General features: G+C 45.3%; 1 protein-coding gene across 1 annotated transcript in view; it reads right to left on the bottom strand.

Moving 5' to 3' along the window:
- The window catches only part of PRKCH (protein kinase C eta), a 113,886-nt gene that overhangs the window by 57,108 nt on the left and 37,058 nt on the right, over window positions 1-19,720 (bottom strand). The window contains 7 exon segments of the mRNA XM_039552558.1: window positions 2,388-2,561; window positions 3,311-3,454; window positions 5,574-5,701; window positions 6,586-6,715; window positions 8,323-8,411; window positions 9,386-9,420; window positions 10,240-10,390. Of these exon segments, the coding sequence (XP_039408492.1) occupies window positions 2,388-2,561; window positions 3,311-3,454; window positions 5,574-5,701; window positions 6,586-6,715; window positions 8,323-8,411; window positions 9,386-9,420; window positions 10,240-10,390 (851 nt within the window).

Here is a 19,720-nt window from a genome sequence, read left to right as displayed (position 1 = left end):
TATGGCTGCAGGATGACATTTTGAACAAGTGGTTACTCTTTTTATATATATAATGGTTTATATATATATATATATAAATATATATAAATATATAAATATATATATATCTTTTTCTGCCAAGGTCTTGTTAATGGAGGGGATATCCCCATGCCATACAAAAAATAAACAGAAATCCCAAGTTTGTATCAGCCTGGTTAAGACCTCGTGGAAGGATTGGGTCCAGTGAATACCCTGGGGTTGCAATCATTTCTCTACTATAGCAAAGGGGTTTAATTGTGCTTTTGTAAGCAATTTAAATCTGGTTATTCTGGATTGAAGTGGGTGTCACTGAGTGCAGACCATGGGCAAAAGATGTTATGAATCATCTACACTTTTTTTGCAAACACTTCCCTTTTTGGTGTTGTTTATCATCAGAGGGGAAGTGGTTTTCTGTTACAGACAATCCAGACAATGAAGCAAAGTGGGATTCAAGTAAAAGAGGAACCCAGGAAAGACTGGAAATAGCAGGGTCCTGCTATACAAGCACCACTCCCTTGGTACCATTTCAAGGACTGACCAGCTCTGTGCTCAGGGCACCAAGGGCTGAGGGGTTCTTCCCTCTGCTCCTCTGACGACAAGCTGGTCCAGAAATTCCTGTTCCAGGCTGCTCTACTGTTTAGCAACCTCCTTTTAATTTCCAGTCTAACTGTACCCATGGCCAGTCTAGACTCCTTTAATCTTAGCCAGCATCTTGACAGCTTTGTTTCCCTCCTCAGTGTTTGACATCTGCAGACATCGATCAGATCCTCTTTTTACCTACAATTTGCTAGTCTAAACAAGCTGAGTTCTCCCCTTTTCTTCCTCTTTGCAAAAGACTCTGCAATTACTTCACCAGTCCAGAAGACTCTGCCTGCACCCACAGCAGATTGCGTTCAATTTTTTTTGAACATGACAAACAGCGCTCACACAGTGACCTTGAGTCTTCCCCAAGTTCAAGGGAAACACTCTACACAGCTCAGGAGCACATTTGCTGTTTTCACATCTACACTGCAAATTCAGTCAGCAAAGCCATAGCAAAGGCCATAGCAACGAGTGGCAAAACCCACATTTGACCTCAAACAGAACACATCAATACTGAACATTTCCAATACTTCAGGAAAGTCATTACAACTTGAAATACCATGAAATAAAAGTTTCCTTGGTTACTAGTGACAACGGTGAGCTGTAAGTTTCATTTCTGCTATACAGCACAGCTGCTCTGTGAACCACGTGAGCTGTGTATTAATAAAACCCAACACAAACCATTCAATTTCAATTATGTGAGTCTACCCAAGGGCTCCACCCTAAATGAGCACAGTTCTTCACCTCCAGAGCTGGCTGTTGCATCACCCCAGTGAAAAGAGAAATGGGTGGGTGGCTGAATACATTTGTCTGCTTTTTTTTGTTTGGTTTTTTTTTTTTGAAGTATTTTGGGTTTATGTAGGAGGAGAAAAGCTACAATTAAAAGGGCAAGTTTCTCCTGCCTCTTGTAAGAGGAAAACAAGCTCTACTGCCCCATAGCAAAGAAAAAAATGCAACTGGAAAAGAGCCCAGGCAGTTTTGAAGATCTACACTGCAGAAAATGCTTTGGTCCTAATAAAAGCTTAGCTGAGGGACTCCCAAATTCACCTTGTGGCCACTGCCTCCATCTCAGACACTCCCCCCTCCACCACCCACACCAGCAAGAGGCTTCCAGCCACCAGCTCACACCAAATGAGGCTCCCAGCCAGGCACTCAGCCCACGTGCTGTCCTCCACTGAGGTACACAGGGCACAAGGGACAGCAATGCTGCCAATTTGTCTTCCCTACACAAAAAGAAATACCAACTGTACACAGATCTGACTCAGTGTCCACCCATGTCAGGCAGACCTTTCCAGGAACCCCAGAAGGATCTTTCATTCATTTCTGAGCAGTCTACAAAGGCTGGCAGAGACAGGAACCTCTGGTTCCAAGTACAAATCTTTAAGTTTGCAGAAAACTCAATGCAAATACAGTCCAGCTAAAAATTCAGGCAGCAACAGAGCAGAGCCTGAGATCCCAGAGCAACCAGAGGACACTACAGATGTGTAGACATTTGCACTTGGAAACATTCAATGGAACAGAGATGTTTCTAGGGAAGACACAAAGAAAGGCTTTGTGCCTTACCAATTTGCTAGGGAGCTTAGAAAAAGCCAGGATTTTGTTTGCCAAATGCCCAGCAGATGTTAGAGGTGGAATATAGCAGAGTGCTCTGTTCATCCTCAAGCAGAGAGGCTTCTCCTGGGTCTGAAGTGGACATTTGTAACAGGTCAGCAGCCAAACACACAACAGGGTTCCTCATGCCAGCCAGTGTCAGGAGGAAGGCTGGCCTCTGCCTGGGCTATACTTACAGGAGTCTGGAAGCAACAGTAGAGCTTGGTGAGGAAGGGGTGGTTCCTTGCTAAGGAGAGGATGCGTTTCTCGGTCATGGTGCACTCAACATCGTCATCCTGCAGAATGACATCCTTCTTCAGCACCTTCACTGCATAGAGCTGCCCACTCTCTTTCATCTTGGCAAGCATCACCTAAACCAAAAGCGAGTGTGAATGGCAAGGGTTGAGCCCTCTGAGCAGCACAGAGCCTCTCACACCTTCCCAGGCTATAAAGGTCAGTTATCTCATGACCAGGCTTGTGGACCAAAGTGAGTCAGCCTGTGAGCATGGGCATCAGTGTATAATCAATGACACACACTACTGCCTGCAGCAGGCTGCTCTGGACAGAAATACCCACACACGCTGCTCCTGTCTGGCACACGGCTGGCTGACAAAGGTCACCCACTGTGCCAGCACACACTGCCTGGGCAGGGACACTCATCCCACCTCCCTCCTCAGATTTAAAACTCAAACACACTCTTTCACATCAGCTTCATGGCAGAGAAGCAAAACCCCCATCTCACCACATTTGAAACCACTGCCTTGTTGCCTTTAAAGGAAAAGTCTTTACATGCTCCAAAAAATACTGCCCAAACGAGCGTTAACACACACACTTGCAGCTCCTGGTATAGGCCCTGGCATGCAGCTGTTCCTTCAGGTACTAACTTCTTTTCTGTGATATCCAATTCCTCACTTTGCTGTCAGCTTTCTTTCTCTTCCTTTTTCTCCTTGTTCTCTGTAACCAACCTTGTTGCACAAAGGAAGTACTGCTTAGTACTTGCTCTGGAGTACCACCGGACAGCCTGTGAAGTGATTTCATGTTATGAAATCACTTCACCTACCTTGGGGCTTCTTAAATAAGGAATGTGGTTTCACACAAAATAGCCACGAATAATTCTCACCTTTCCAAAGCTTCCCTTTCCCAATACACGAAGGAAGGTTAAGTCTTTGATCCCAAGTTTGCTTGCTGAACTTTCACTAATGTTGTTGCCATCCTTCAGGCTGCCTTTTCCTTGATGTTTCAATGAAGATCTCGAAACCAGTTTCTGTGGAAGAAAGCAAAGAAGCGTCAGTCTGTGTAGAAATTGTACTTCTTCCTCAGAGGTGCTCACAGGTGATCAACGCACCAACCACGGCATTTGGGGCCTGTTCTGGGGCACTTTACGGCTACTGGGACAGAAAGTGGGCTGGTAGCATCACACAGCTGCCACATGTGGCTGGCCAAAGCTGGCACTGCTCAGGGCTGTGCTGACATGTCAACACCAGCTCTGGTGACCTGGGCGTTTCAGGTTGTAAACCCACTGCCCAGCACATGACAGATCATCACAGAACAAGCTGAGTTGGAAGGGACCCACAAGGATCATCGAGCCCAACTCCAGGCCCGGCACAGGACCATCCCCAAGAGTTGAGAGGCAAGGTTGACTCTCTCCATCCTCACTCCCCACAAAAAAAAAGAGAATGAGTGGGGGAATCCAAGTCTTCTATTTACCAGGAAAGTAAGGAGGACCGCATAAATTCTGCAATAGGCAAAGTGCTGGTGAGATCTCAAACCCTGGCAGAGAATTTCATCTGAATTTCTTAGGTTTCTACGTGATTTTTAGACTCTTACTCAAAGCCCAGTTCAGTGGGATCCCAACTTCAAAACATGTTTCTTTTCCACATCTGGGCTGCTGGTTTCCTCCACTGCTCCAAATTCAATGGAAAGCTGTTCATTCCCATGCCAGCAGTGAGGTGCTGCATACTCAGGAGTTGTACCAGTATTAGCACACATTTCCAGAGCTCGTAATTTTGAAGTACACAAAGATCAAGCCAACCTCCAGTGCCCTCTGCTCACAGCTCTCCAGGTATGCATGTGCATACAAACGAGCACTTCTATTCAGTTTACTGGTCTAAACGAAGTCACACGGACTTCATGAGCTCCATCTTGTGACTACTTTGGTGTACAGCAAAGTTCCTCCTGCACAGGAGACTCGTCACCATGGGCAAGGAACCAAGAGCAGCCACAGAGGCACAGAATGGTTTGTGTTGGAATGAACCTTCAAGAGCATTTAGTTCCAAATCCCTAACATGCAGGGACACCTTTCACTAGACCAGCTTGCTCAAAACCCCATCCAACCTGACCTTGAACACTTCCAGGGATGGGGCATCCACAGCTTCTCTGGGCAACCAGTGGCAGGGCCTCACCAGCCCCACAGCAAAGGATTTCTTCCTAACATATTATCTAAATCCACCCTCGTTCAGCCTAAAGCCATTCAGGGCTGTCCATACAGCACAGTCCAAACATTTCCTAGACTCTTTAGCTCACAAATAACAAGAAGAGATCGTTAAACACCAAGCACAGATTTTTATTTTTTTTTCTGTTTTCATCTCCTTTTGATGTGCACATGATGCAACAACAAGCATTAACAAGTGCTGATTTTTGCAGAACAGAGAAGGGAGTAGGGGATTTCCCTGTAACTCCCAGGATAACTGTCCCCCTGAACTGCTACAGGGAGAAGAGCAGAGGTAAGAGTTTGCTATAAACCAACTGAAATCAAAAGGGGCACCACAGCCTAATAAGCCTGCTAGGTTGATACAGCATGATGTGGTAGATCAATGGCTAATTGTATGAGAATATTTACCAAGTCTGGAAATTATGGTTTGGGTTTTAATATTTTCTTTTTGTTGCGTTGACAGGGACCACAAATTTTGGCTAGGGATGTAGTGAAGAGTGAAATGGGCTCCCCAAAATCACACAGAAAAAGTGACAAAGCTGGGAAGAGAACTAGGTTTCTTCTTGAGCTCTTCTGCTCTATCATACACCACACATGCAGACAGCATTTGTGCTTGCACTAAAATAAAAAATGCATGTCATGAATTATACTGATTTTTAATTAGTCAGGGGGTCTTATTCTGCTCTCATTTGTGATAAGCACATGGAAGAGTGTTGAATAGTCACAGCACTGTGAAACATAAGCACAGAGCAAAGGAACACCTAGAGATGAAAGCCTGGACATCAAACATCCATTTTCCAGGTGAGGCCTTTGCCACAAGCCACAGACCTATTCCTGCAGTCCACCACCCAACACTATCTGTCCTATGGGAAGCCTCTGCCCTCTCCTGCACCCATATGAAGATTCAGTTGTAAATGTTTTAAATAGAGAAGAAAAAAAATAAAAGACTCACCGAATTTGGGGAAATGCTTCCCGGTTGCAGACCCATGCAGGCCAAGGTTTTTGCAAGCTCTGCTGAGTTCACCCCACAGTTTGGAGCAACGTTTGCTTGGCATCGAATGTGGACGTTCATTTTACAGACTGACAGGGGCAATGGAAAGTAAAAGCAAAGGAACAATTAAAATAACTTGGAGGGGTTTGCTGCTGAGAAACAATTTAGTAATCCCACTTCAGGAAATACACCCATCTGGATCTACTCTGTATCTTTACACTAGAGGGATTTTTGCCACTGATCTAAGTAGAAGTAAAAATTAGAACTCTTGTAAAAGAGAACAAACTCCTGAAAACCAGCAACAGACCCCAAAGTCTCGAGGCAGGATGCCACATTGCCTAAAGCTTTTCATAAGCATGTATTTTTGAGGTACATAACTACCATTGCAGCTATGCCTGTAAGTACAATTAGTATTTATAATGCCATAGAATTCACAACAAACATCCCCTCCATTTTCGTGTATCTAATTTTAAAGACAGTGTTCAGTGGGAAACAAAAGTCATTCTTGCTCTAACTCATGGGCACACACACACCCTCTTGTGGGAGGCGAAGGCAAGGATTTTACAGTCTGGATCACGGCAACAAAAATGTAACACCAGGACATGCTTAGTCATCAATTAACAGGCTTAGCAGTCAGCCTAAAGCAATGACCTTTTTTTCCCCTCGGATGCCTTTTCACTGCCTTATCTCACCAGCTGAGCAAAAACCTTCAGGTAAACGGAAAATACGAACGCAGGAAGCAGAATACTTTTAATAATGCAAGTTAAACAAAGCTGTACTGAGAGTGCTGAGTAGAGTCCTTCTGGCAGCCAGAGATTAAAAAGGAGATCTGCCTTTTTTTTAACTCTTAACAAAGAAGAACGTTCATCACTCAGCTTTCTCCTGAAGGTTGCACAAATCAAGCTCACATGGGGCATCAAGAGTCTAAAAATAAATGTATTTTGTGAAAAGGCAACAGTGAGAAGCTGCTCACTTTTACACTGTAGACCCTGTCGCATGATCCCCCAGAGCAAGGACCCGCAGTGGTCACAGAATGTTGGGACTTTGTAGTTGTGGACGCTGAATTTATGAGGAATGTTGATCCCAAACCTCTGTTCAGTCACCTGAGGCACCAAAAGGAAAGCACAGGTTTAAAATTCAAATACACATATATAAGCTGGTGTTCATTTACATACAGGCATTTAAGTGCAAACCTAAGATGATAATTTCAAGTCAGAAAATGTCCTGATCCATCACCTCACTGAGGTTTACTGCAAGTGAATACTGAATTAAGAGCCTCACCTGCTGTGGGCCAGCTTTTCCTTGCTTTTCCAGACTACCTGGAAAAGCAGACTTTAAAATAATGGCTGCCTAGCCAATTTTAAACTCTTAAAGACAAGTTAGAATTAGATTACCTCAAAACAAACCAATCCCACTGCAGTGTGAGCTACAGCTTTTTTAATCCCACCGTTATGACATCTTTGACTTGCATACTATGTGCAAAAACATGTAACTTTAGGTCAAACTGTTGATTTTATTAATTTTAATATAGAATTGCTTTCACAGCTCCTCCTAAAATTCTCATTCCTCTTCTCACCCTCCTTGTAATTAACAGCCTTTCAGGCACACATTTCACTCTATCACTTGCAATCATCCCCTTTTTAACCTTGTTCTTTCCCAATTGCATATCATTTAGATCCCAAGGACACCTTTAAAAAAATGTTCCAATGGCTGAAGAAACCAGTCCTCATTTAGCAAATTCAACACTTTTGACTTTGTTTCTCAAAGTCAGATGCAGATCCTGGAAAGCTGAGGCGGAACCCATAACTCTATTAAAGAAAAGTCAGGGGTGTGACTGGAACAAGAAATTTAAGGTGAGTGGTGCCTCCTCACTTCTGCCTTCTTTTAAAGTCGTTTAAATGTGCTATATAACCTTCATAATCCCGAGGGAAGGGTGAGGACATTCACTGTTTAACTTGCACTTTACCCTTAGGCTTCTTAACTTATTTTCATCTGGCTTGTCAAGGGGTCATTTTAAGGAGTTCAGCTCAGCAGTTTGGAGGCAAGAAATAACAAAAGGTGATTGCATGCCACAAAACACAGAGCTGCCTCGTGAATAAATAGATTTGATTTGATTTTTCCTCAAACAGTTATTGAGCCATTTCCAGTTCAGAAATGAGACATGCAAGGCACAGGGCAGTGTTAGGCAGGGATGTTACTCCCATCAAACACAGCCAAAACTAACACGAAAGAAAACCTTCAGAAATACGAGTTATGCAAGGGCTCTTTATTACAATGTATTTCACAGAGCAAGGTGTGGAGCAACAACTAAATGGGCCCTTCAGGAAACCAGAAAAGAAAAAAGAGGCAAAACAAAGACCAGTGGTTGGCCAGAGAAATCCACATTAAGCACGGGGCACCAAATTTTGATTGCACCACAGTTAATCATGCAAGAAAATTACCAAGAAAACCAGTGGATTTGCTACTTTTTGATGTTTTCCAATGAAGATATCCTGATTTCCTACACGATGTGCTAGTCCAAACAGCTAATGGCATCGACAGAAGAAAAACCAGATGACATTGCATGGCCTTTATGCAGGTATCTATCACTTTTTTCTCACTTTTAAACCCATGAATAAAGGTAACATAGAGTAAATTCTGCTACAGGACAAACCCAGCAACCCAGACAGCCCCAAAGTATGATGACCCAAAATAACCAACGTGACTTTACCTTGAGATCGTTCTTGTTAGTATTGTTTTGGCACGTGCAAGCTGTGACAATGAGGTGATGGCAGCGCTTGTGTACAACACAGGTGCACACTAGGAAATAGAAGAGGCACGCTGAAAAGAGCCCTTGGAAGACTCAGAACACATCAACCCACCAGCTGGGCTCCTTAAGGCTCAGCTGCATCATCAGGACACCGTAAAGATGTGAAAAATAATCAGTGGCTTGGAATTAACAACAGATCTGGAGATGTATCTTCAACCTACTGCAACAGAAATTCTGCACTGGATCATTCACACAGCCTAGAGAACAGCTGCCTATATCAAATATGGGTGATGGGCACAGAAAAAACAGTGTAGCTTCTCAAACTACTCAAAAAATGCTGCTGAAATAATTATCCAGGGAAGAGTGGTTTTTGTTCACACGCAGCTTTCTTTCACAGGAGGACACCAGTGCCCTATTACACTGAACAGGAACAGGCTGTGTTAGGCTATATTGAATGACCATGAAGCAGGTAATTCTGGGAAAAAGGGAAAGGAAAAAATAAAGGGGAAAGGCAGAACAATAATTAAATGCAAACAAGCACCACAGGCATCTCTACAGCCAGTCAGCCAAACCATGTGCTCAGGCAGAAGTGCTGTGCCAGCCCACGAAGTCACAAACTCCCTAATTCTACTTTGTTGAACTTCATAGGGAGAGAAAGGGAGAGGGTGGCCATTCCAGCAGGTCACTTTGTGTCCCAATACCAGCTGGGCACTGTCCTGAAGGGACCCTAGGGTGCCTCAAGCCTGGCTGGGTGTTGCATGTAGCCAGCAACTCAGTGGACTTGCACAGGATGAAACAGCAACCGGACAACCTGTTTGGGCAGGAATGTCAGAGGCTGCTCCTGCAGCCACACAAACCTGACAGAGGCTCAAAAGCACAGGCCTGGCTGCCTGGGGAGGAAGAGGAGTGGTGACTCCAGAGCAGCTCACAGCTGCAGGATATCCCAGCAGACCAGGAAAGCACTCCCAGAACAGCACATCTCCCCCCACACACACACACACCATGCAGGAAAGGAGCACCTTACCTTGGCACTGGTATCCCTGCTTCCCAAACACGCCCCTGGCCAAGAGAAAACACAGACACAATTTAATGGCAGAAAGACAAGTCATCTTGCAGATTGATTACAGAAGACAGAGCCAAAATGCAGGAGGATCCCAAATTATCAGATCCCATGGTAGAGCTGCCCAGCAGTAGTGGTGCAACCCAGCACAGGGGTGTGAGGGCACAGGAAAGCACTGGACAGGCCATGGCTCACAGGGCAGGCTGTCAATATGCCTTGTATTCCCCATATTCCCCCTCACTCTCATTTCTCAAATACCTCAACTTCATTACAACACACACCACACACATTAGACTGATCCCAACAGCCCACACCCTCTTATTATCTCTCCCACTCCATGTTCTTTTGAGACATATCTATGTTTTCTCCCTGCTCTGCCCACTCCTCCACGTGCATCACCTCACACCTCTCTGATGGCTTTTCTGTTGTCAGGAATTTTCTTTAAACTTTCAAGCAACTGGTTTTTTCTCAGTGTAATCTCAATGCTCCACTGCAGTGAGTGGGGTCTTTCTTCAGGTTGCCTCGTTACTTTTTTCTCCCTTGAAATAACATCTGTGGTTACAAGGGAGGGACACTGCCCCATCCCCACACCAACTCAGTTTGCTTCCAGCACCCAAGATACATATCACCTCTGGCTTCTCTGCAGCAGACTCCAGTTTGCAGCATAAATGTAACCTGCCAAACCTGACTGGCCAAGAGGCATCACATCGGAGGCCCTGGGTAAAGACCTAAGTGACTGATTCAGGACTGGGGGTGCCTTGTCCCCAGAACACAGAAGACTGGGGAGCTCTGTGACAGGGTGTTTGAGCTGTTCTTACCAGATGAACTCCCTGCAGTGAGAGCAGTACGTGGGCTGTCGCAGGTAGGTGGCCATGAACTTGTGCCCGTTCACCTGGTGCACCCGCCTTCGCATCGCCCGCTGGCGCTTCCGAGTGAGGTTCTTAAAGATCCGATCCCTCTGCAGAGTCCCTGTGCAGGGGGGAGAAGGAGAAAAAAGGACAACGAAACATTAGGATCATCACACACAATTATCACTCCTGGTTTTGCTATGGCATTCGGTTTGGGCCCCCAACCTAAGGAGGACGTGGCCAGAGATAGCCATGGAGATGATGCCAGGGCTGGAGCCCCTCTGCTGTGGAGACAGGCTGGGAGAGCTGGGACTATTCAGCCTGGAGAAGAGATGGCTCTGGAGACACCTTAGAGCCCCTTCCAGTGCCTGAAGGGGGTTGCAAGAGAGCTGGAGAGGGACTTTTGACAAGGCCATGGAGTGACAGGACAAGGGGGAATGGCTTCCCCGTGAAAGATAGTAGGTTTAGATTGGATATTTTAAAGAAATTAATGACTGTGAGGGTGGTGAGGCCCTGGCACAGGTTTCCCAGAGAAGCTGTGGATGCCCCATTCCTGGAAGTGCTCCAGGCCAGGTTGGATGGGGCTCGGAGCAAGCTGGTCTAGTGGAAGGTGTCCCTGTCCATGGCAGGAGATCGGAATTAGACGATATTTAAGGTCTCTTGCAATACAAACCATTCTATGATTCTAGGATAAAACGCTTTCAAAATCACAATTACACCCCTGGTTTAGAAGTCAGGGGACCGTGGTCTAGAACGAGGACGGCATCTGGGACAGGTACAGAACTTAATTGCAATGTCCCCTTTAGCTCAAAATTACATTTTTCATCTAGAAAAATTTTCCCCTTCCTCTCACACCTTCCCATGTTGAGACATGCCATTAAACTATTAACTCACGAGCTGTAAATGGACCAGAAGTTCAAGGCTAATGAGTTGTCATAACTCACAGCTTTTTGGACAATAACTCCTGAAAAACACGACTACATGTAACCAACTGACTAGCACCACGTTGCTGAGTGAAAGCAGTGCCTTGCTTTGTGAACAGTGTTCATCCACCTTTGGTATTCTCATGCTACATTTCTTTATCACTATTAGCAGCATTTTCACATACTTCCAATACTTCCTGTACTGGTTAAAAAAAATATAGGCTACTTTTTCAATGATGATCAGTTTTTTGATATGTGCCACATTCAGCTTTCTTTAAAGGGTTCATTTTCCAAAGGTTAGATAATATTTGATAGTTCTGGAAAGCAGGGACCCAGGAACTGCTGGCATTCAAATCTGACTTGTCCCAAAATTTAATTTAATTTTAGAACAGAGTAGACTATTTCAGTTGAAAGGGACCTAACATAATTGTCTAGTCCAACAGTCTGACCACTTCAGAATGGACCAAAAGTTAATATATTTTAAGAGCATTGTTCAAATGCTTCTTAAACATGACAGGCTGGGGGCATTGACCACCTGTCTAGGAAGCCTGTTCCAATGTCTGAACCACATCTTGTTAGAGAAATGCTTCCTAATGCCCAGTCTAAACCTCCTCTGGTGCAATTTAATATCACAATTCAATTACCTACCAATATAATTTAATCTTTTTACTGAGTTTAGTTCAGCCATATAACAATTTCCTAGCAAAGCTCAACTTACACAAAACAAGTGTCTTAAAAGGCAGAACTGAGCTCTAGATCAAGAAAGCCATTCACATTTGGCAGCAGCCATCCAAATTGCATATTCCAGCCAGCTGGTCTCTGGGATCCTCAGACAAACCTGGTCAGACTCAGCTGAGCTTTCCCAGATCAAAGCATCATCTGGGGCACACTTGCCTCAGAAGAAAGAAATGAAATTTTCGGTTTTCAAGTTAGTTACTTTGCAAAGTAAAGGCCCTGAAAACAAGGGCATTTGGTGGGGGGGACGCAGTGGAGTCTGCCAGAGGTGACTGTGCACCAATGTTCTGTATTCAGGACTCTTGTTTTGAGCATGGACTGAATGTAAGACAAAAGCCAGCTCTTGCCAAGCCCTCTGCATGGATATAATGCCACAGGAAGGGACAGGTCTGTAAACTCCCGGAGCGCTGGACTGGCAGCTGGACCCAAACACAGCTGTCACCATCCCACTTATCTTCCCACAAAAAGGGGGCAGAGCAATTCCCTGCTTTCAACTGGCTTTGCTGATTAACCACTGGGGGGAGGGGGGTGGTGGAAATAGAGGAAAAGCTGTCAACCTGATCAAGGCCTGAAATGTAGGAATCCCACATCACAGGAGTATTTCCCGGTCCTCTTTGTAGGAGTCAAGATAAGGGAAACCATCCTGTCAGTACTGAGCCCAGCCACTTCAAGGGGTTGTGAGCCACAGGATGTATTCCTCTTGGTACTCTTGCTACAGGTTTAGAAGCAAAGCCAGCCATAAAGCTGAAGGGGTTTTTTTTCTGCTGTGTTCTCCCAGACATCCGTGCATGTGTCCCTTCCACAGGCACTGATGGAAACCTCCTACCCGACAGCGTCACTGTGACACAGAGCACAGCTTGACTTTAGGACAGCCTGCATTTATTTTTTAAATGGAATTGCATGCGATAAATTAGGATTTTCCCATTTACACACAACAAGAAAAAGGATGTGGTAAGACTGATCCAAGCACTTAACAGAAACCTTCCTTCTTCGGTGCAGAGCTCCAAGCAGCTGGACAGAGACTGGTGCAGAAGAGCCTGCCTTTGTAGGGAAGTGCTTAAACATGTGTTTAATTCCCACTGAGGTCAACAGGACTCAGGGATCACAGGAATTGCCAGACTGAATCAGAACATTGGTCCACCTAATTCAGCATCCTGCCTCTGTCAGTGGGCAACCAGAAACACATGACAGCAAGATGGAGGAACTCTGCAGCTGGGAGATAATTTGCCTCTTTCCCACACACAAGATGTCATTTTGATCTCCAGAAGTGAGATCTGATTTGCGGAGGTTTAATATTCCTTTCAAACGTTCAACCATCACTGCACAAGTTCAACTGCCTTGTTATCTACCACAGGAAACAAGATTGAGAAGAAGCTCAAGAGGTCAACCAAAAGGTCCTCAAGAAGGAAGATCAAGAGCCAGTTGCTTTGCTGAGCCTGAGCCTCCTGCAACTTCATGTGAGAATAAAAAAAAAAAATTCCTTATAGTATTACAGAATGTGCCCAACTTCAAATTCAAGAGAGCATCTCTTTGATCTAGGTTTAAGCAAACAATTAAGTGTTTTTTCCTGGATCAGGGCCAAATACCTCAAGTGCCAAAGTGTCCTGTATTGGTGTTCAGAATGTAGAGGAGCATTTCTGAGGCACGGAAAGGGAAGCACAGGGTTTGAGTGCGTGGTGAGCACATAAGTAACTCACCTAAGGAAGCAATCCAGTTACCAGCTTGCTCCATGCCAGCTGCTCCATTAGAAGCCCAACAGCTGATGCCCTTTAAGCCCCCATTTAGCAAGGTTTAAAAGAGTATGTTCCCAATTTAGCTCCTGCAGCTTCTGGTTGTGTCACGGTTCCCGTCAAGGACCAGCATGGGGTAATCACCTCCCTGGTGCTCTCCCATGCAGTGCAGACCACACATGGCAAGAGGAAACCAATCCTTGGCACCAGGAATAGAGAACACTTGACAACAGCCTACAAAGCCACCAATGGGACACTGCTGTGCATCCCTGTGGTTTGCCCAGCTTCAGACAGACTGCAATTTTGAAACAGTTCACAAAACCCGAAAAATTACAGGCACTTGTGGGTTTTTTTTGGGCAACAGAGGAAGTCTCCATGCTGCCTGCACTGGTGGATCACATCCAGGGCCAACCTGAAGCCTTCTCCCCTGAGCTGTACTTAGCCTCCATCCCATTTTCCAGACATCAACATCCCACAGCACAACAGCTCTATCTTGCAGACGCACCTCTCATTAAAGCACATGCCACAAGTTGGGGTTTTTTCTTTACTAAAAGCTAACTCATATTTAAAGCACTCCTCAAATCTCACATTTTCTCACACTACTTGGCTGTCAGACCCCACTAAGGTTCTGCTGATACTGCACATCTTTCAGGTGATCCTCATCCATGCTTGTGTTCACCTCAATTTACATTACAACAAAGCTGAGTGTTACTAAGCAGGTTTCAGGAAGGCCTGGATTACTTTCCATATGCCATCAACTCTTTTGGGCACTAGTCTTCCCATTTCCTGGTGCTGGCTCAAGTGAAAAGGAGAGGGAGAGCCCAGCACAACCTCAGCCATACCCTGAGCCCAGCTGTAGCTGCAGGAGACCATCCGCCACATGATCTGGTGCATCTACACATACCATCACATCCCACAGAATAAATCCCCCTGTCTCAGGGCTTGGGTGCTCATGCATCCCACACACCACACCACGGAGCTGGCAAGTTCAGCCCTCCAACAAGTGATTTTGAAATGGTGGAACACATGGCTGCCAAAACCTCCTTCCTCCCAACCACCAGGACGGCAGTTCCTCAGCTCACACCCATCCCATCTGTTCAACATGTCCCAGTGCCACTGGGGGAGAGGCTGTGGGCAGAAATCATCCATCAACACAGCGCTGAAGTCTGCTAATGGAAAGGCCAAGAGATTTGGGATTGTTCAGCCTGGAGGAGAGGAGGCTCTGGGGTGACCTCATTGCAGCCTTCCAGTACCTGAAGGGAGACTACCACAAATCTGAAGAGGGACTGTTTACAAGGGTATGTAGCGACAGGACAAGGGGAAACAGATCCAAAATGAAAGAGAATAGGTTTAGATGAGTTATTCGGAAGAAATTCTTCCCTGTGAGGGTGGGGACACCCTGGAACAGGTTGCCCAGAGAAGCTGTGGCTGCTCCATCCCTAGAAGTGTTCAAGGCCATGCTGGATGGGGCTTGGAGCAACCTGGTCTGGTGGAAGGTGTCCCTGCCCATGGCAGGGGGTTGGATGAGGTGATCTTTAAGGTCCCTTCCAACCCAAACCAGTCTGTGATTCTGTGACAGGGTGGCAATGCAGCAGCCTCTCATGCCTCCCATCTTTGGTGTCAGAGGATATAAGCCATCAGAGACATTTTCCCAGCTCATGTTTTTCATTCTGGCCAGTTTCCTATAGGACATATATTTTCTTTCTGGGCACAGAGAGCATTTTACAAAACAAAGCCATTCTAGACCATTAAACAGACTCAGGCTTTTAAAAGCCTCTAATCTCTGGTAAAGCAACAACCACCATGAATGGTTCAAATGTCCAAATACTGCTATAAAAGCAGACAAGTAATTGCTCAGTGAAGGGAGTTTCCACATCCGTGGCTAAACTCTGACATCTGTAACTATGGGGTATTTACTGTGTCTGCCTATGTGCAAAACTTAACTACAAAGTTCAACACTAAAAAGCCTCTTCCCCTTTCCCTCCTCTCCACTCCCGCCAAACACGTGTTCATAGCAGTGGAAATTATACATGCAGCAGGAGAAGAGAATAAATAACCCACCAAGTCATCTGAGGACATGTGCAAGCACCAGCACATCCTCACCCACTCAGCAGCCTTCAACACCATCCCACCTGCCCCCTGAGCTTACCTGATCCTGCTCTTCCTGGGCAGAGATCTCCCCTTTCCCCCCTGCCCCAATTTGTATTCCAGGGGGTTATGTCAGGTATATCTCTTGCAGTGGTGGCATAACTACAGCAGGAAAACAAGAGGAAGAGCTGCAGGATGAAGTGGTGTGCTTGGAACTATTTGACTCAAGTAGTTAAAGCTTGTCAGGTCTCATCTATTGGAAATCAATCTCACTGTTGTGCTATCGACCCCTGCTGTAACAGCAGCACAGCAAAGGTCAGCCAGGTACCTCCTCACAAATGACAATTCCTAGTAGTGTTACACTCCTATATGCACCAGTGGCATTTTTCTTTGGAAGAAATAAAGATATTCAAAAAAGAAAAGTAAAAAGCCTTAAATCAATACTGTTAATAGGTAAAAACTTAATTAAGCCTTTTTTTGTCAGTACCAGGAGCAGTATACACTTATCATTCCCTGGGAGCACTGCAAGCAAGCTCCCCTTGAACTGAGACACAACCACTGAGCTTACTGGACTGTAAAAATCAAGACAGTGGATTGAGAGACCCCTCACCTCCTGCAAGCACTGCAGCACTGAAAAACAATCTCAGATCATGCTAAATGATCATCTACCCCATGCCCTAACAGTGAGTAGTAGTGGGTGTTTTAGGAAAAGAATACATAAATCAGGTCAAGTTAATGAATTCAGCCCCCCACCCCCTCCAGGCATCAGTATGTAGGTGTTCTCTCAATATTTACCTAACAGTGGGCTTCCTCACATCTACTAAATGTAAACTGAGGCTAAACCAAGATGTTTACTTCCCTGGCTGGAAAACATGTCAGTTATGACAAAAATCCCTTACTAAGGTTTTCCATCTTTTAAGCAGAAGTTTTATCACCATAATCCTGTGGATGGTCAAAACCATGGGAAGCCTTGCTAATTAAAATGTTACAAACACAACACACCATTGAAGAAGAAGCTGACAGCCTGACTCTGAAAAGGGAGAAGGATTTCTTCCTTTCTTCCTGTTCTGCTTCCCTAATACAGTGCTGCAGAGTAGAAGCCTAATCTTTCCTATTACAAAGCTTTTCTTCAGTTCCCCTCAAACATTAAGCTGGATGCACAAATCAGCCAGGTGGAAAACAGCCACCTCCACAAAGATCACATTAACCACACGGAGTTTCTCTCCCAGCAGAAGTTGCTCCTTCTGTTGCTTTTGCCAGTCTGTGCACGATCTGGTCTCTGCACTCTGGTTCCGATCCCAGGAGAGGCTCCTTGCAAAGCAAACACGTGGCACATCAAACACAGACTGGGACTTATGTTTGATCCAGCTGCTGCTTTGCCCTGAAACTGGATAAAGATTTGAAGATCAGAGAAAGAGCCAGCTAGGGCTAGGGCTGGCAGCACTATGCTGTCTTCCAGGACTTCACAGAGAGTCATGCTAATGGGCAGCTCATCTTTTAAGATGCCAGCCTGTCAATATTGTCCAAAAGAGTAAGAAGGAACAACGATGCTCTGAATCTAAAAAACACTTTTTCCGCTCATGAGTGTGAAACAGCACTATCAGCAGTCTTGGAAATGCAAACATGTAATCATCCCTGCATCACATCAGACACAACTGTGCACTGGAGGTGAGGCCTCTGTTTCTCGTCCAAGTGCTGAAGAAGGGCAGATCCATCTTCCTTGTTTTCTTGCCAGATCTAGGACATAAATTCATCTCAGCTCTCAGTGATTAACAGCATCTGAGGACTGAAGCTGAAGGATGATGTTTCAGTGTGGCAGCAGTGAGAACAGGATCAATGAAGTTCACCCAACAATACTGGTGAGCATGACAGTGTTCAGCTATTGCTACAAAAGCCCACCACAGGCTTCTTTCTAGAATTACACAATGATGCCAGAGCTCTGGTGGTACCAGTAGGTAACACAGAAAAGCACCTTTTGAGGGGCTCAGTTTTCTTCAGTCTCTTGGCTACAGCAGTGCCAAGGGCAGCAGGACAGCTCTGCAGAGCTGGAGTGACCAGTGTGGGGCTGCTGGGAGCATCCACACCTGCAGGAGGGGAGATGGCTGCAAAGCCAAGGGTACAGCCTAGTGCTGGGGCTGAGGCAGCTGCTTTTTATCTGTTTGCATAAATTCTGTGAGAACATGAGAGAGCAGGAAGAAGGCAGCTTGAGAACCTCTAAAACAAGTATTCTGCTGCCTCTTCAAGTCTCCCAACCAGTTATGAACTCCATACAGGTTATTCTGCATAGAACTTTAACCCCAACTGCCACAGAGGTTTTCAGACATGCACAGAGCAGCTTTTCCACATCTGCTCTTCCATGAATTTTCTTGGAAAAGTTTTTTTTTTTCCCTAGGAAAAGTTGTTTTTAGACATTTGCTTGTGGATGTTGACATCTCTAAAGCAAGACACCACAGCATGTTGCACAAGGCTGAAAAATGGGAATGGAAAAGCCTTTCTACTCATTTTTATAGTGAGTAACCTTACCATTCCATCTCTGCAAGTTTGTGCATTCATTTGCAAAACCTCAGGATGTATCTGTTTGCCAGAGAGACCAAACTTGGGCAACAATGGCAAAGAACTGTCTCAGCTTGCACAGAGAGGAGATTCCAGGAGAGAAGGATTTTATTTAAAAATTAGAAGAGGGATTTGAGAGAGACAGGAGAAACCTGAGCACTGAACTGAGGCCATCAGAGCCCCAGACTGGCACTGTGACCGGAATGCCACCTCGTATCTGTCCCTTACCCAGCAGGACACAGTTTCAGAAAGCAAGATAAATTAGTCTGGTCATATTCCAGACAGGTGCTTCCCTCTGGCTGTAGCTGAACATGGTCTTCCAGCAGAAGTACAGTCAAAAAGCCACCTCAGCCCCCCTGTTCCCTCCTCACAATGGAGCCCCCTCCCTGCCATTTCGGACCTACCAGCATTCAATTGCTCCATAACCCACTCCTGTCACACTGACCTACATAAAAACAGGCAAAAAAATTAAAAAACCAAACCCCAAAACACTTCTTACTGCATGGCTCATTAGAGCCTTAACAAACTGATTCCTCTCCCTCCTCCCCTCACTGTTACAATCATTACTATTTCCTTGTGCTTAGGCAAGCGAATTTCCATTGTAAAACCTCCTGTTAGTCCTTCCCACTTACTAAACTCAAGAGAAAAACGTTGAGATGTGATTTACTAGGGAAGGAAACCATTTAAATACATTATTCATTAAAAACAGGAAAATAAAACTAACAAAGCAACTTTGATCTTTGCCATGATTAATTCATGCACCAGAAGCCCTCTGGTTTAGAAGGTCTCAAACCCCGCTGGCTGCAGAGCAGAAGTAGCAGTAACAAAGTGACAGCATTTGTAAGTCAAAGCTCCCACCACTTGTGCAAAATCCTCGAGAAAAGCAGAATTGGAAGCAGGGAGATCCTGAACCCTCCCTCGGGACTCCTGCGTGTCACAACCATCAGCAGCTCACATGCTCGTGGGTGGTTCCATAGCAGGGATCACAACTCGCTCTGAGGAGGTCCTGCCCACACAGGGAAGCACGAGATCCAAGTCAAACCTATTTTTAACCAAGTGCAGTTTAAAGCTATTTTTAAAGTGGATGCTCTGGGGACATCCCCCTTCTGGGGCATGGGGAAGTCGGTTGCTTTGGTATTGAAACAAGGGTGTCCATACAAGGTCGGGCAATCAACTAAATCTGCTTAAAACTCACACCTTTATGTTCAGGCACTGTCATTTTCTGGAGACACAGGTTTAACATCAATCTTAAAGAAAGGAGGAGCAGGAGAATAGTCTTTACGGAACACAAAGACACACAAATCAGGATGAACCAAAATCCAGCTGAAATGGGAATAACAAGCAGCTTGTGTCCATAGCGTCCCAAAGTTTTGCAGCATCTCCACAAATAGTAACCACATTCCTCAACACAGCAGCCATCCC

The sequence above is a fragment of the Corvus cornix genome, chromosome 5 (genome assembly GCF_000738735.6).
Source record: "Corvus cornix cornix isolate S_Up_H32 chromosome 5, ASM73873v5, whole genome shotgun sequence".
In the NCBI taxonomy this organism is placed as follows: domain Eukaryota; kingdom Metazoa; phylum Chordata; class Aves; order Passeriformes; family Corvidae; genus Corvus; species Corvus cornix.
The sequence above is the reverse complement of the archived record's forward strand: the minus strand, read 5'-3'. Positions and strand labels throughout refer to the sequence as shown.